At 43.5% G+C, this 15,780-nt stretch overlaps 1 protein-coding gene and 1 long non-coding RNA gene across 2 annotated transcripts in view; both read right to left on the bottom strand.

Moving 5' to 3' along the window:
- Nucleotides 1-504: 504 nt before the first annotated feature.
- LOC118411145 (elongator complex protein 1-like) overlaps nt 505-15,780 on the bottom strand; it is a 42,046-nt gene continuing 26,770 nt past the window's right edge. Inside the window, 12 exon segments of the mRNA XM_035813191.1 lie at nt 505-1,004; nt 1,347-1,419; nt 1,851-2,011; nt 2,538-2,665; nt 3,462-3,573; nt 3,934-4,047; nt 4,760-4,820; nt 5,504-5,566; nt 7,962-8,023; nt 13,078-13,429; nt 14,161-14,258; nt 14,810-14,933. Coding sequence (XP_035669084.1) covers nt 934-1,004; nt 1,347-1,419; nt 1,851-2,011; nt 2,538-2,665; nt 3,462-3,573; nt 3,934-4,047; nt 4,760-4,820; nt 5,504-5,566; nt 7,962-8,023; nt 13,078-13,429; nt 14,161-14,258; nt 14,810-14,933 — 1,419 coding nt within the window. The 3' untranslated portion in view covers nt 505-933.
- Nucleotides 9,119-12,929, bottom strand: LOC118411146. Its single transcript, XR_004830648.1, has 2 exons — nt 12,157-12,929; nt 9,119-11,731 (listed from the first exon to the last, which is right to left on the bottom strand). It is a non-coding gene; the product is annotated as an uncharacterized LOC118411146 (long non-coding RNA).

The following is a 15,780-nucleotide window of genomic DNA, read 5'->3' as shown; positions in this document are numbered from 1 at the left end:
ATTTGATTATAATGTGTGACAATTTTGCAGACATGAGTGAGTTGATTCTTGCACATATCAGGGGAGGTTGTAACCTATAAGAAGGAAAGAGCAAAACAACTAGAGTTCCATGAACCCATACCTTCACCAAACCTTTCGATGTTGGTGAGAGATCTTCCCAGATAATCTCATGAAAATTGGACATAAAATCATTACTAAAATGGTTGAAATCTGTAATGATTCTGTCAAGTTTTTTGTTGATATTGGTACTACACGATCAATTAAGATCACAAAAACGCAAAAAAAAAATCCCACAAACTGATCTCTGGCACTTTTGAGCCATCTACGTACATGTAGTACTACGTACAAAGAATGTTTTGAACTTAAATGACCCTGCCACTGCATACAGGTACAGGAATAAGTTAGGTTTAGGTCAAGACCTGTACCTGTATCTTTTTTATTCTCTACCTGAAGTATTTGAGGTAACATGAATTGTGCTTTGCAATAATGACGGAAACGATAATGAACTGTTGACAACTGGGCCATGTTTATTCAAAGTTTCAAGTAGAACAATAGCCTGTGACCTGATGAGACAATGTTGTCCTTAATCTGTTGCTAATTTCAATGCCACAATTTTCAAATTCATATTTTTCTGGTGCTAGATTTCCAGCTTTGTGGTAGGAGTTATGCATCAAATAAGCATACCATAAATGCCTTTAAGTTTTTGGGGATTTAATTTCACAAGTACCAAAATATCAAACTGATGTGGTCTAAAGACAAAGTAGACTTTAAAACCTCATGTTGTAATCATTGAAATGAAATCTTTCTTTCTGAAAATAAAAGTGCTTCACAATAGTAAGGATTATGGTCTCCAGATGTGTGACAATATCATTTGTATAATATTACTATAATGATTACACAATATACAGCTCCTTTCTTGCATGTTCCTTTGGATCATGTTCCCTCGAGTATTGACAGTTTCCACTTGGAGTCCTTCAGCCTAGCTGGTGGAGGGACAGCAACTACTGTCAACACAAGGAAAATGGTTAGATTTGACTGTCAGAAATGTTGAACAATTTCTATATAATCTGTGTGAAGAAATGTAACATTTCTATGTAAATGTGTACCACTCAGTTCATCCATTTTTAAGTTGCATGCCAATAGTTTTTATTTCATTGGGACTACAAATTGAAGATGACCATGCACATCAACAATGCCTAGGAACAAAATGTTCTGCTCTGTAAATGGCCCTAATGTACTGTTGTGTGTCTCAATACCATAGTTATATTACAAACATGGTTGATGTGATATGATTAAAGATAAAAATCTTTTTGTGCTGGCATAAAAAAATGCCTACTATACTATACCTGTATCTACTGGCTGTGGTCCAGCATTCATAGATGCGATGATGCTATTGACAGTTGAATGGGGGCCAAGGGTCTGTAGCAGGGAAGAATACAATTAATACAAAACTGTTACAGTTACAGTTACTGTTAGTAATTTAACCAGTGAGATACAATTGAACTGAGGTTTGGAATGCCTGAGAATGTTGCTTACAGCATGCCTGGATTTAGATCATTCCTATTGAATGTCATTAACGCTGGTTCACCTTTATCCGTTGGGTAACCTATGGTTGTTTCAAACTGTTATATTTTCAAAACATAGCAGTTTGAACTCACATTTTGTTGGCATGGTAGCCTTAAATAACCTGCTTTTGAAATCAACGGATATAGGTTACCCCACGGATACAGGCGAACTAGCATTATATCAATCCAGTTCCAAGTTGATTGAAACACTAGGAATGGATGCATCAATAGTTACTGTTTTTTGGTCAGATAAAAGTGTTCCGCAGTTGTTGCCCTATAGCCTACCATCTGTGTCTGTGCAGAGCCACTACCACTACCAGTCTGCCAGATCTCTGATGTACAGCTGTCAATCAGACTCAGGGTCGCTTCCAGTGATGACTGGATCATCCCAGCATCCGAGTCAAGTCCAAACAGTACCAACATTTTCAGCAACTGATGGACATCATCTGAAAATGAAGAAATGAATTGATGGTTTCAAAAAACCTAGTATGTGAACAAAAGTCATACATTTCACCATCAAACCTCAGGCAGTTGCCAGTATTTCATAGGGAATTAGTTTATATTAGGTCATGAAAAAATGCTGTGTTTCCAGTTACCCGACCAACAGTAGCAAAAACCTAACGTCCATCTCTTTGCCGTCGTCTAGCAAGGTCCATAAAATTTCTATTCTGACATCACGAGTGATCGTATTTCAGTTGATTTGTAGTTGGCAATGAACTTTGTTCCGTTTGACAATATACATTTATAATGTATTGTCTAGATACCGGTGAGGATGTCAACTGCAGTAATGAACTGGGACAAGGGGGATACAAAGTTAGCCACATTTGGGATTGTGCAAATTAAAGCACCAGCTAAATTGGCTACATACAGCAGTGAGAAGCAGAACTCCAGTAGAATTTCTGAGGATGATGTGAAAGACATTTAATGGTTGTGTAAAGGAAAACTACAATATCCTATTGCCTAGGAATATACCTTTGGATTTGTCTACTGCATCTATTATATCTTTTAGTGCCGATAGCAAAGCACTATCTTCATAGGGGCTGCCTTCTCTGAGACTGAGCTTCTTCCGTTCTGCTTTCCTCCTACTCTTGGATGATCGTCTGAAAAAAAACAGGAAAAGAAACTGATCAGCATACAATATAAATATCCGTAATCCTCCCACTGTGAGGATCCTATACATAACAATGTGTCACTACAAGAAGAAAGACGGACTGTATTTGACTTGGTGTTCGTCCTGGATTTCTCTCACTTTTGTTCATTGCAACTTGAAAAACTATTCTTCCAGCTCGAGACACTTACATGTATATGCCAGTATTGGTTAGCCTGAGTACCATCCTCCATAATGACCGTTGGTTCAATCCCTTTGCTTGCTAACCATGAGTAAAAGGATTAAGCCAACGACCACTATGGAGGATGGTACTCAGGCTAACCAATACAGGCATATACATGTAAGTGTCTCTAGCTTGGAGATGAAATCCTTTTCATTTGCTCATGGTTAGCAAGCAAAAGTACATTTTGTGTGCCTGTACTTGTGTATGTACTAACCCTGATGTTTTGAAGGTGCCTGAGTACTTTGTAGTGCCGCGGGTAGAGTGTGTCCTGGTGGTGCATGTATAATGTACTTGTGTAACCCTGATGTTTTGGAGGTGCCTGAGTACTTTGTAGTGCCGCGGGTAGAGTGTGTCCTGGTGGTGCATGTATAATGTACTTGTGTAACCCTGATGTTTTGGAGGTGCCTGAGTACTTTGTAGTGCCGCGGGTAGAGTGTGTCCTGGTGGTGCATGTATAATGTACTTGTGTAACCCTGATGTTTTGGAGGTGCCTGAGTACTTTGTAGTGCCGCGGGTAGAGTGTGTCCTGGTGGTGCATGTATAATGTACTTGTGTATGTACTGACCCTGATGTTTTGGAGGTGCCTGAGTACTTTGTAGAGCCTCGAGTTGAGTGTGTCCTGGTGGTGCTGCTGGTATCAGAGTACAGGTCAGCGTCCTGGTCTCCATGGTCATCACCTGCAGCCAATGTAAACTCGGGTCAAACTAATTATTAGCCTCTATTGTATTAGCTCCCATTCATGGGCAGCGCCATTTTGTTCCAAGGGATTGGTGCATGATGGGAAGAGGTGTCCAAATAATTTTGATGTGTTAAAGATATCATGGAAAGTTATGTTATGATGAGCTTGTTGTTGTGGATTTGTCAGAAATATATAGGGACAGCAACTGCACAACAATGAAAGATTAGTCTGTGTTATAACAGAAATAAACATTTTCGGCCATTATGGTACCCATGTACATGTATTAGCAATGCTATCTGCACTGTACTTCCTTTTTGCAAGCCAAGCAAACTAAAAATTAGAAAAAAAACACCCTTACCTAAGATTTCTGTGCAAGCCATGGATTTTTCTTTCCTCACAACAGCAAGTCTGTCCTTATGTCTGATGAACAGTGCTTTGTTTTCCTGTAGGAAAGCAAGCTGTCTCTGAGATGCTGCAAAAAAAAGAAAGAAAAGAGACATTCATTAGATACCATGAGAAACCAAACTCCCAAGAGCTGACACAAAGGTTTACAGATCCCCGCCACACTAGCCCCTGCAACACCCACCTGCCCAACGATCTAGCTGGCCTCAACTATCGCTTGCCTGTCATGGTGATCGGTAAACCTTTGCACATCAGCTCTTAGGAGTTTGGTTTCCCAGCCGGAGAGGGTATTCATAAGACTGTTAGCATGACTGGTACAAAATGTATTTCATAGAGGATGACATGCGACCTACATACTAGCTAGTGTGTACTTAGCTACATGGAAGAATTGATTTTGGGACTATTTTTAAACACATTAGGAAATGGAGAAGACTAGTGTGATTTGGGAAACGGGTCAAAAGTGTCAATTTCAAAGTCAAAGAAGAATTGTGAAAGAACGAAAATGAAGAATCTATGGTATATCATAATCTGTGTGTTTACCCCGCAGTCATTTGTTGTAACACTTAAAGATTTCATAAACAAAAGCAATTATTTTTTGGTCAAAGGTATTTTGTTCGTATGACGTATATGATCAGTTTTGAGTTTCCCAGAGGATATCATCACTATAATGGAACCAACATTACTGTGGGGGATAATGATTCAAGGAATTCAACAAACAGAATTTAAAGCTCTTTGAAATATCTTGGAATCCTATGATGATTTGTAAAGACACAGGCACACACCTTCCAACAGTGCAGGTTTAAAGTTGGTATCAATGATGTCTGTCCGGCTGTGCTGGTATATCTGAACACAGGAAAAAGGAAAGTTTCTGTCACGATACATTGAACACAGTCTGGTTCGTTCTCAAATGGCTCGTTCTCATTGAAAATAGTAATTTTAGGTTAAAGAAAGTAATCAGCAATTTTTTTTCAGTCAAACCTACCTGATTGTTGAAATTCTCTATCAACGATGGCCAAAAAATGACAACTTATTCTTTTCAAACCATTGGTTACAGGTAGGTAAAAAACGCTACCGGTAAAAATAATTCTTTGTATCTTTTCAGTTAAACAGCCATTTATTTAGGGGATGGAATCCATGCTGTGGCTATATTTCCTTCCAAGACATAAACCAACACAGATGTTGTGGTGGACCTTTTGTAAAACATTATAGATGTTGTTGGAGAATGAAGAAAGCAGTGGTGTTGCCTGTTAATGGCTCCTTATCAAGTCGTAAAGGCTGGCGAAAGTATTAGCAAATGAGAATGAGCCAAAAATGAAACTTGCATAAGACAACACTAATTTTACTTCTTAAAAATGATGCTACACTCACAAAAAATGAAACACTTTTCCTAGCCCTCTGTGTTGTATTCATGCTAATCTTGTGTTCATTGTCTAAGACTAAGAGCCAAAGAAATGTACTACTTTTTAAGTAACCAAATCAAAATTGATTAAGAATGTAACTTAAAGATGTAATATGTAAGGACTAACCACTCTAAGAGCCTCCTCCCATTGGCTACCTTCCAACAAGGTGATGATTGCTCCCTCCTCATCCTGTGTGCAGATAACATCTTGAAGTCAACATTGGTTTATAGTAAGTGGTGTCAAAATGTGCCACATACAGTACATTTACATTGTGCTGTCAACATCCAGTTAAGTTTCGTTCATCTGTCTGGTGTATGTCAACATACAGGAACCATTGACAGTTGTGATTATGGTGGAACCTCAGATGAATTTCAATCAAAGATTTCTACATGTATCTTCATGCCTGTCTTTGTGTATTCAGGCCTGTGTGCCTATGTTTGGATGGTGTTCAGCACCAAGGACAGGCAGCCTTTATGCCTGTTTGTGGATGGTGTTCAGCACTAAGGACAGGCAGCCTTTATGCCTGTTTGTGGATGGTGTTCAGCACTAAGGACAGGCAGCGTTTATGCCTGTTTGTGGATGGTGTTCAGCACCAGGGACAGGCAGCCTTTATGCCTGTTTGTGGATGGTGTTCAGCACCAAGGACAGGCAGCCTTTATGCCTGTTTGTGGATGGTGTTCAGCACCAGGGACAGGCAGCCTTTATGCCTGTTTGTGGATGGTGTTCAGCACCAGGGACAGGCAGCCTTTATGCCTGTTTGTGGATGGTGTTCAGCACCAGGGACAGGCCTGTATGCCTGTGTGTGGACAGTGTTTAACACCAGGGGACAGGCCTGTATGCCTGTGTGTGGACGGTGTTCAGCACCAGGGACAGGCCTGCATGCCTGACAGTGTGTGCGGATGGTGTTCAGCAACAGGGACAGGCCTGTATGCCTGACAGTGTGTGCGGATGGTGTTCAGCAACAGGGACAGGCCTGTATGCCTGACAGTGTGTGCGGATGGTGTTCAGCAACAGGGACAGGCCTGTATGCCTGTGTGTGGATGGTGTGCAGGGCCAGAGGCAGGCTCTATGCCTGTGTGTGGATGGTGTAAATGGCAATGACCCTAATTGACGCTTGCGCAGAAGGTCCCCAGTGAGTCTATATAGTACTGATTTTTAAAAGTAACAGAAGATGTGTTTTTCTTTGGAAATGTTGGTATTTTGGAGCTGTATTCTACAGGTAAGGGTTGTAGGTCTTTTATCATGTTGAAAAAACAGACTTTGAAGCCTGTTTTGGGTGCCTAGAACACTAGAAAGAAGTTTCTTTGTAGCTGTCATTGTAATGCCAGATGGGGTTAAAGTTCACCAGGTTGCGTTTGGATGCAAATCACATGCGTTCCAGCAGTCAGAATGTGTCCAAAAGTTGGAAATGGACGTTTTAGAGGCCGGGCTACCCTCTCAATGTTAGTTTTTCAAGGACAAAAATTCAGTTAGGTGACTTTTGACAACTTCTTTTTGCCATTATATACATTAAAAGGATAGGGAAGACTGATTGGTGCTCACTGCCCTTAAGCACCAGGGACAGGTCTTTATGCCTGTGTGTGGATGATGTTCAGAACCAGGGACAGGTCTTTATGCCTGTGTGTGGATGGTGTTCAGAACCAGGGACAGGTCTTTATGCCTGTGTGTGGATGGTGTTCAGAACCAGGGACAGGTCTTTATGCCTGTGTGTGGATGATGTTCAGAACCAGGGACAGGTCTTTATGCCTGTGTGTGGATGGTGTTCAGAACCAGGGACAGGTCTTTATGCCTGTGTGTGGATGGTGTTCAGAACCAGGGACAGGTCTTTATGCCTGTGTGTGGATGGTGTTCAGAACCAGGGACAGGTCTTTATGCCTGTGTGTGGATGGTGTTCAGAACCAGGTACAGGTCTTTATGCCTGTGTGTGGATTGTGTTCAGAACCAGGGACAGGTCTTTATGCCTGTGTGTGGATGGTGTTCAGAACCAGGGACAGGTCTTTATGCCTGTGTGTGGATGGTGTTCAGAACCAGGGACAGGTCTTTATGCCTGTGTGTGGATGGTGTTCAGAACCAGGGACAGGTCTTTATGCCTGTGTGTGGATGGTGTTCAGAACCAGGGACAGGTCTTTATGCCTGTGTGTGGATGGTGTTCAGCACCAGGGACAGGCCTGTATGCCTGTGTGGATGGTGTTCAGCACCAGGGACAGGCCTGCATGCCTGTGTATGGATGGTGTTCAGCACCAGGGACAGGCATGTATGCCTGTGTGTGGATGGTGTTCAGCACCAGGGACAGGCCTGTATGCCTGTGTATAGATGGTGTTCAGCGCCAAGGACAGGCAGGCCTACCGGTATATGCTTGTGTGTGGATGTGCATTTAATGTTTTGCTGTGTCATGAGAATGTCATAAAATATGCAGACTTCCCACCACTACTTCTTGTAATTAGTTATCTGCCACTGAGTTGTCGATGAACTAAGGAACACTCTAGAATAATGTATTTGGGGGTTTGCTGGAATTATTGCTCAAGTTACATGCATGTAACTCACCAAGATTTCCATGTACCACATAAGAAGGGAGCCCAGATACCTGAACATACTGCTCCAACAGAACAGCTGCCTCACAATGTCTGCCATTGTTTCTCAGAAAATCTACAAGAACACACACACACATACAGATGGGTCAGTACAGAAGCTCTTCACCTAACAGATAATATAAAATTGGACCAACTTACGTGCAGGACAATTGTGATTGTCTCTCCTCCATTGAAGCCGTGGTCATACCTAGCATGCCTCTGGCAGGCAGGCACACACGTCCTAGCTCTTCACAGCCATACCGGAAGTGAAAAGAGACTCCTCCCACTTCCGCCTGTGGCTGTGCACCCGTGAAACCCCAGTTACTTTGAATCCAGCTGCAGTACTGGCCGAAGAACTTAGGGCGGGCATATACCAACGCAGAACCTGCAACACAAAGATAGTGCGGTTATGACCACGGCTTCAATGGAGGAGAGACCATCACAATTGTCCTGCACGTAAGTTGGTCCAATTTTATATTGTCTCTCTCCATTTCCGCCGTGGTCATACCTAGCATGACTTCATAGCAGAGGCCAGTACTGATTAACCAGAGAGACAAAAAGAAATTGTTGCAGAACATTCCAAATGTCAAAACAAAAGCCCAGTTGGCTGCCTTCATCATTACTTTAGACAGAACCCTGGCTGTGTAGGCAGTAGAGGTCGGAGCCCTCCTAAAAAAGTGTCCTGTGAAAAGAAACATTGGATCCAAATCTGCTAGATGCAGATAGAAAACTGCACAGCATTCCAGAGCTGAGAAGCTCGCAGAACAAGCCATGTCTGAAAAGAACGGAATATTCATATTCTATGAAAAAGAGCTTGCAAACACAAGGCATAACACCTTTAATTAATAGCCCAAAACAAGTACAGGGAATGCTGATTGGCGAAGACCTTGTTGGTCATTTACTTGTATATGGAAAAACCATAACCCAAGTGTGAAAAAGAGGTCGTTCGATCCATTTTGGTGAAGACGAAGACGTTCTATTCGCATCTGAAAATGCCAAATGTTGGACTCTTCCTACCGAGTCTCAGCATGGAGTCTCAGCATGGGATCTGGAAGAGAACTATTTCAGGCGAGCACCTGTGGAGCAAATTCAACGCCACAGGAAAGCACCAGCCTGACACGCTTGGTCAGAGGAGAATTCAAATGAATATAAAATGTGTACTCTCGTGCTGGGTACCACCTGATTCATTCAAAAAGAAAAAAGATGAAAAGGAGGAATAAATCGACTCAATTTTACTCAAATCTTCATAACAGAGACAGAAGTCCTATAAAACTTTCTCTGGCAAGAAAGTAAATAACGTTATAACACATAAACCGCCTTGACCTGTGGGCAAGGAACTGGGCAAACCGTCAAAGGTTGCTATGGGAACGTGCTGTAGAAACGATCCGGGAAGATCGAAGCACACGCCTGTAAGAAAAACACCGGAATCCTTGTGAAAGTAACGCGTGAATACGGAACGACCCGAAACTCTGTGAAGCCGCCTACCGTTTCCAGCAAGAGCGGTAAGTATAACTGGCCGGCTGAGTACCTGAAATGAACGCACCAATCATTAACGGTTAATGCCGTAACAAAAAGACTCGTCCCACTGTGTGGGTGAACAAGAAAGCCCATGGCTAAGAGTGCAAAATCGAAACACGTTCGAATGCTGTAAAAGTCGTCGGAGATGACCGGTACCGTACAAGGTAACGAACACGCTAACTCGAAAGCCGAGTAAGGATGCGCTACTTCGGAAGCGCTAAAATCCCGTCTGCACAGACGAAAACCGAAACTGACGGCTGGCGTAGCCCACATCAGAAAAACTACAACGGTATACAAAAAAACATGGAAGTAACCCGGGTAAAAAAGACAAAGGCTCGATGAAACAACGCGGCAAAGACAATGTGTTGCACGTCAGAAGACGAGTCACTCAAGTGCGAGAGACGCCATATTAAAAATACACGCAAAGTCTGACCTAAAAACAGCGCCATGTAGCGATTGTCGCATGAACTACAATGGACATGTAACATACGCGTTGACGGCAGACGAATGTGATGTGGTCAGGATGAGCTAAGCTTGAACTTGGAACCCGACGGACGAACAAGAGATGCTTGAACAAGGCCTATTTGAAAGGCAGCCTATCTAGTCCGTCGAGAAAAGAATGTACCACAAAGGTCTTTCATTCATACACTCATAAGGCACACGGCTTGTGATGACAATGGTAAAAAGATTAACACGTAAACAGCTGATGGCGAAGTCCGACCTAACACCACGTTCCAAAGCGGCCACCGCCGTAGCGGTAAAAAATTCAAAAGGTAAAATATTCAAAAGAAGCGTGAGACTTCCTAACACCCGAGGTCAACGCCTGGCTAGCCTACAAAAAAAACGGCGAAAATGCGCGTCTAAAAGACCCGAAAACAAAACGAAAACTGGTACGCGAGAGCGAAAACAATCGAAAACATACATCAGCGAAAAGAAACTCAAGTAACATACCAAGTAACGAAAACCGCGAAGACCTAAAATGGTCAGACAACTCTGAAACAGCGGAAGCTGCTTGATCAGCTTGAAACAGAATAACCAAGGAGCTTTAAGAAAAGTCGAACACGATGGCGATCAACGCTAACGTAGCCACGAAAATTTTACATGACAGTGACGACGAGTGACCCGAACGAGAAATATTACGGAAAGTGCGCTCAACGATCCATTCCAATACATTTGCATAAAAATGCTAAGCAACCTGGCGATCTAAGCCAAGTAGTAACAGCAAATTTTGCATAACAGTCAACAATAAACAGCGGAGCAAAAACAATGGGTTTAACAAACCCTCATTTACCTCTAAAGAGGCGTAGCATGGCTCCATACTGGAAGTACTGGCAGTAAAACAATGAAAACCACATAACTTTACTGCATAAACTCTCCCCATGGAGAAACATTTTTCCAACCCTACCTGGCACAATCATGAACGTACTATAACGTTCTCAGTAAACCAAGAATCAACAACTCAAGAATTTGAGAAAATTCATGAACGGTATGAAACGGATTACTTTAAAAACTAGGCAGAGACGTCGCTACGAGACTGCCAGCGTGAGAAAAATCCTCGCCAAAAGGCACTGGGTGCCTCCTACGGTCATTTTGACCCTGTTAGACGGGATTGAAGTAATAAAAAACACCGCAAAAAGTCATTTGGGCGAGTATAACACGCACCACGAAAGTGAACAAAAACATACCTCAGCTTGACGCCTATGGTTAGGCACGTTGCTATAGTCCTGAATTGGACTTTCCACTCACCTGCAGCATGGCTTGGAATACACTTACCTACCATCGCTGCATTCGGTGCTTGTGTCCGCTCAGCGGAAGGCGCCCTGGAACCGTAGACGATTGCGGCGCCAGTCAGGATGATTCTATGTGGCCTAGGCCTGCAGTCTCCAGCAGCATGGCTCATAAACGGCCCTGCGTACGTCTTGATGGCGGTCTGCCAGCTGAGCAAGAAACGACGGCTGATACTAGTCACACTCCCGGTCTGCATGCCGGCTGTGTGAGAATCGTCGGGCTCCGAAAAGGCCGCACTACATCTCAGATACATTCTCGTGTCCGCTGACACCTGATACATGCTGCTGTGACCCATGACCAAATTCCGAGGAAGACTGGTTGGAATGGGTTCTCTGCTGTTGTGTCCCAAAGGTGTCACATGGTGCACCATTATTGTGTTGGCAGCACATCCGCGCTACCCTGCCGAAGTGGGCTCGGTGGAACTGCAAACGTCTCCGCCCAGGCAGGAATGTGGTGCGAGCGTAGCTCACCTGAAACACTTTCATAGCAATGTATGCACGTGGATTGGGACACAGCATAATAAACACTTTCAATATAGTGACGACAAAACAGCACTCAGCTTCTGTGCATATGTCACTCGAGGAACGAGCAAAAACACCCTGACATGAAACTAATTTGAACAATGACCAGGACTCAAACGAGCTTGCTCACCTGGTAATGAAGGATAATGAATCATAGACACTCCGTGACTACTCAAATACCCATCTGCTTCCTGGCTCCGTGTCGGGAAACGAGCCCCGGTCTCCCGCGTGACAGGCGAGGATACTCGCCACTATACAAACACGGAAGTGGAGCAGTTCAAGTAAAAATACTGCGGGAAATTTCCGTAAACACATATCGGTCACAAGACGGGGCGTAGTGAGGACTACGCGCGGCGACAGTATGCCGCGGAAACAAACTTACCTGATAAAAGGCGGAAGGGCCCGCGGGCGGTTGGAACATGCTGCCGAAGCGGTCGAGGAGACGAAGCCTAGACGTCGCTGTAAACAAACCGCTGATAACTACTACGAATACCCGAAAAAACGCGGACACGGTTCGACATGTTGGTGAACGATGACTCTCTGAGCGACGTGCCGCTCTCCTATTAAACCGCCGCGGGAAACTCTGCCGAAAAACGATCGGTCAACCGCACGTCAATATTAGCATGGGAGGATGCTGGTCATTCCACTCCTGCGGAGCCACGGGTGTCCGCCCACCTAGTAGTAGCTCGTTTTGCTGGCTACTCTCCGGAAACAAGAGACTCGCACAACGCCAACAAGCGCTCAGCTTCCGTCGAAGATTCCAGGGGCGAGGGGGCGGATGCGTGCCTGGACATGTTGCCCGTCACACGTGTCGGAGCTGCGTAAGATTTGACGCGACCAAACCTCCTCACGCACGAAAAAAACACTTCCCAGAAGTGTATTAGCAAAGAACTAAGAACTTAGAGACTAGACATGTCTAATAACACTCAAACGAAACTTGTAATAGAAGTAAACGCGAAAAAACGCGGAGCTAGAAACGCGTGTGTGTAACCTGCGTAGCGAGAAAAAGAACTGGGGTTTCACGGGTGCACAGCCACAGGCGGAAGTGGGAGGAGTCTCTTTTCACTTCCGGTATGGCTGTGAAGAGCTAGGACGTGTGTGCCTGCCTGCCAGAGGCATGCTAGGTATGACCACGGCGGAAATGGAGAGAGACAACAATATGCTGGCACTTTCAAATTAATATGCTTTAAGGAAAGATGTGTAAGACATTATGAATTTCAGAATACATGTAAGAATTTGCAGCACATCTAGGCAAGTGAGAGTTGAAAAAGTTTTGATGTAAGTTGAAACTGTAAGCTCATACCTGCCATCCTGAGAGCCAGCTGGGCAGTCTGCTGCGTGCTGTAGTGTAGTCTGCAGGACACACACAGGGCCTGGCGCCAACTACAGCACTGCTCATAGGCCTGTAGAGCCCTCTCCCACTCCTCACATCTACTGAACATCAGGCCTGCCTCCTCCACATGTCCCTTCTTCAGAAGGTATTCTCCATACTCCACTGTGATGTCCTGTTATAGAACAACAAGGAAGGGCCACATTAAACACTGCTCATAGGCCTGTAGAGCCCTCTCCCACTCCTCACATCTACTGAACATCAGGCCTGCCTCCTCCACATGTCCCTTCTTCAGAAGGTATTCTCCATACTCCACTGTGATGTCCTGTTATGGGGCAACATGGAAGGAATAATTAAACACTGCTCATAGGCCTGTAGAGCCCTCTCCCACTCCTCACATCTACTGAACATCAGGACTGCCTCCTCAACATGTCCCTTCTTCTGTAGGTATTCTCCATACTCCACTGTGATGTCCTGTTATGGGGCAACATGGAAGGAATAATTAAACACTGCTCATAGGCCTGTAGAGCCCTCTCCCACTCCTCACATCTACTGAACATCAGGCCTGCCTCTTCCACATGTCCCTTCTTCTGTAGGTATTCTCCATACTCCACTGTGATGTCCTGTTATGAAACAGCATGGAAGGGCTCAAATCAAGGACTGGGTTATGTTCCATAACATCAATGCAAGCATCTCAATTTTCACCTGTTTCCATTCATAAAAAAGGTTTTCAACCATACTGAAAATCATACAAAGCAGCTGCAAAATGACCAAATGTACGCATTAATTGATGTTGGAAAATGGACAATAATATTGTAGAATAAGAATGTTTAATTCCAAACTCAAAGAAGAAGGTGTAAAAGAACAGTTACAAAACAATGAAGAATGATCAAAGTTTGGTATCAATATCGTGTTGCATGTGTCATTGCCTCAAGCTTTCTGATTTCATAATAAAGCCAGCTTCTCTTGGCCAAACTTTTTTTTCTTCATTTTTGTCTGTAACTTGTCCCAAAACTTAAACTGGGGTATCAAGAAAATATGACAGACACAACATACCCTGTACTCCTTGCTGTCTGTGGTGTAAAGCTGAAGAGCACTTCTGTACAGTTTGTGTTCTTTTACAAGGGCCAGCAAGTCTGCAAATCTGTCAGGACCTGAAACAACAAAAATTCAACCCTCAGAAGAGCAGGGAGGTACATGTAACAACCTTCAGACATGGCAAGATGAGGGGGACTTACAGCAGGAGTAACTTCCCACTGGCACAAGTAACTCCACCTGTAGTCTACAGTCATCCTCTTTTGTTACTGATTATTGTTATTGGGTGGGCTGATTTCTTCCTCTTTGCAGCCAAGGGCTAAATGGCATAAGGAGCTAATACAATTGGCAGGGCTAAATCGCAGGGGACTGGAGTGAGCCATTCAGTGCCACTAAGATAAGATCAATACGACTGTCGCAAGTGTCTGGAGCGAGCTGTCATTCGGCGCCACTCAGGTGACCTCAATGTGACAGTAATTACCACGGGTGCGGCCATGGGACTGTAGGTTTTGAACCACTCACACCGGGAAGAACCCCTACTCTTTTCGATAAGTGCGGTGGGATATTTAACCACACTTATCAAACACCTTACCGATTGCACCACACACGTACAATGCCACACAAATGTTTCCAAATGACACTACCCTTCAGACTGTCCAGCCACACTCACCACATTTACTGAGGTGTTGGATGGCCTTGTGGTACCTCTTCAGGTGCAGATCTATCGTGTACCTCTGCAGGTTCTCCTCCATGTTCTGTAGCTGCTTCAGGAATGGCAAATATTCCTTTGGATCCTGCAGAGAGAGGAATTGTAAGTTATTTATAAGTACATTTAAATGTCACCAAAACATCTAGACCACAGCATGTCCATGGCCAAAGCTTCTAAAACAGAAAGTCCTCCTGCAGTACCAAGGTTGACCACCAGGGTCCCTAAAATGGAACCTGACAGTCAGGTCAGCAACCCACGTACCAAATACATGTACAATGTATCATTGCAATCACTTGAATTCTGGAGATATAGCACTGGACACATGCATATGCATATACACATGCCCAGCAAAACTATACCTCCATCTTTATGGAGGTGATAAAGACAATTAATACAATTTATTTATTTATTTATTTATCAATCTTTCAGGGTAGTCCCTACAGTTTTGATAAAACTGATTTCCAAGGGAGCCCAAATGAACATAATGGACATAAACATAAAGATAACAATAATCATATAACATAAAACGTGACTAAATCAAAATATGGATAATAACTTAAATGCGATTAGCCCAAATAATAACAACTCAAAGTCATTAATTACAAAACTCATCACAACAATAATCATATGAATAGAACATAACAGTACATAAATAAACGGAATCAAGCTAATTTTCAAACCAGATTCGAGGTCGTTGGTCAGAGGGGTCAGAGGTCAGATTGTAAAGCTCGCTTGAATGAATTCAGAGTGGTTTGTGAAGTTGTTGTTGGTTTAAGGGAATTGTAGATAGAAACCGCTCTGAAAGCAAACGTTCGTTGGCCTGTTCGAGATGTGTACTTTGGTCTGTGTAACTGTTGAGCTTGCTGTTCATACAATTCATAAATAATAATGGAGATCTGATTGGCCGCATGGTTTTTTAACTTCCTTGTTTT

Source organism: Branchiostoma floridae, chromosome 3, assembly GCF_000003815.2.
Source record: "Branchiostoma floridae strain S238N-H82 chromosome 3, Bfl_VNyyK, whole genome shotgun sequence".
In the NCBI taxonomy this organism is placed as follows: Eukaryota; Metazoa; Chordata; class Leptocardii; order Amphioxiformes; family Branchiostomatidae; genus Branchiostoma; species Branchiostoma floridae.
Note: the sequence above shows the minus strand (reverse complement) of the source record. Positions and strands in the feature narration are given on the sequence as shown.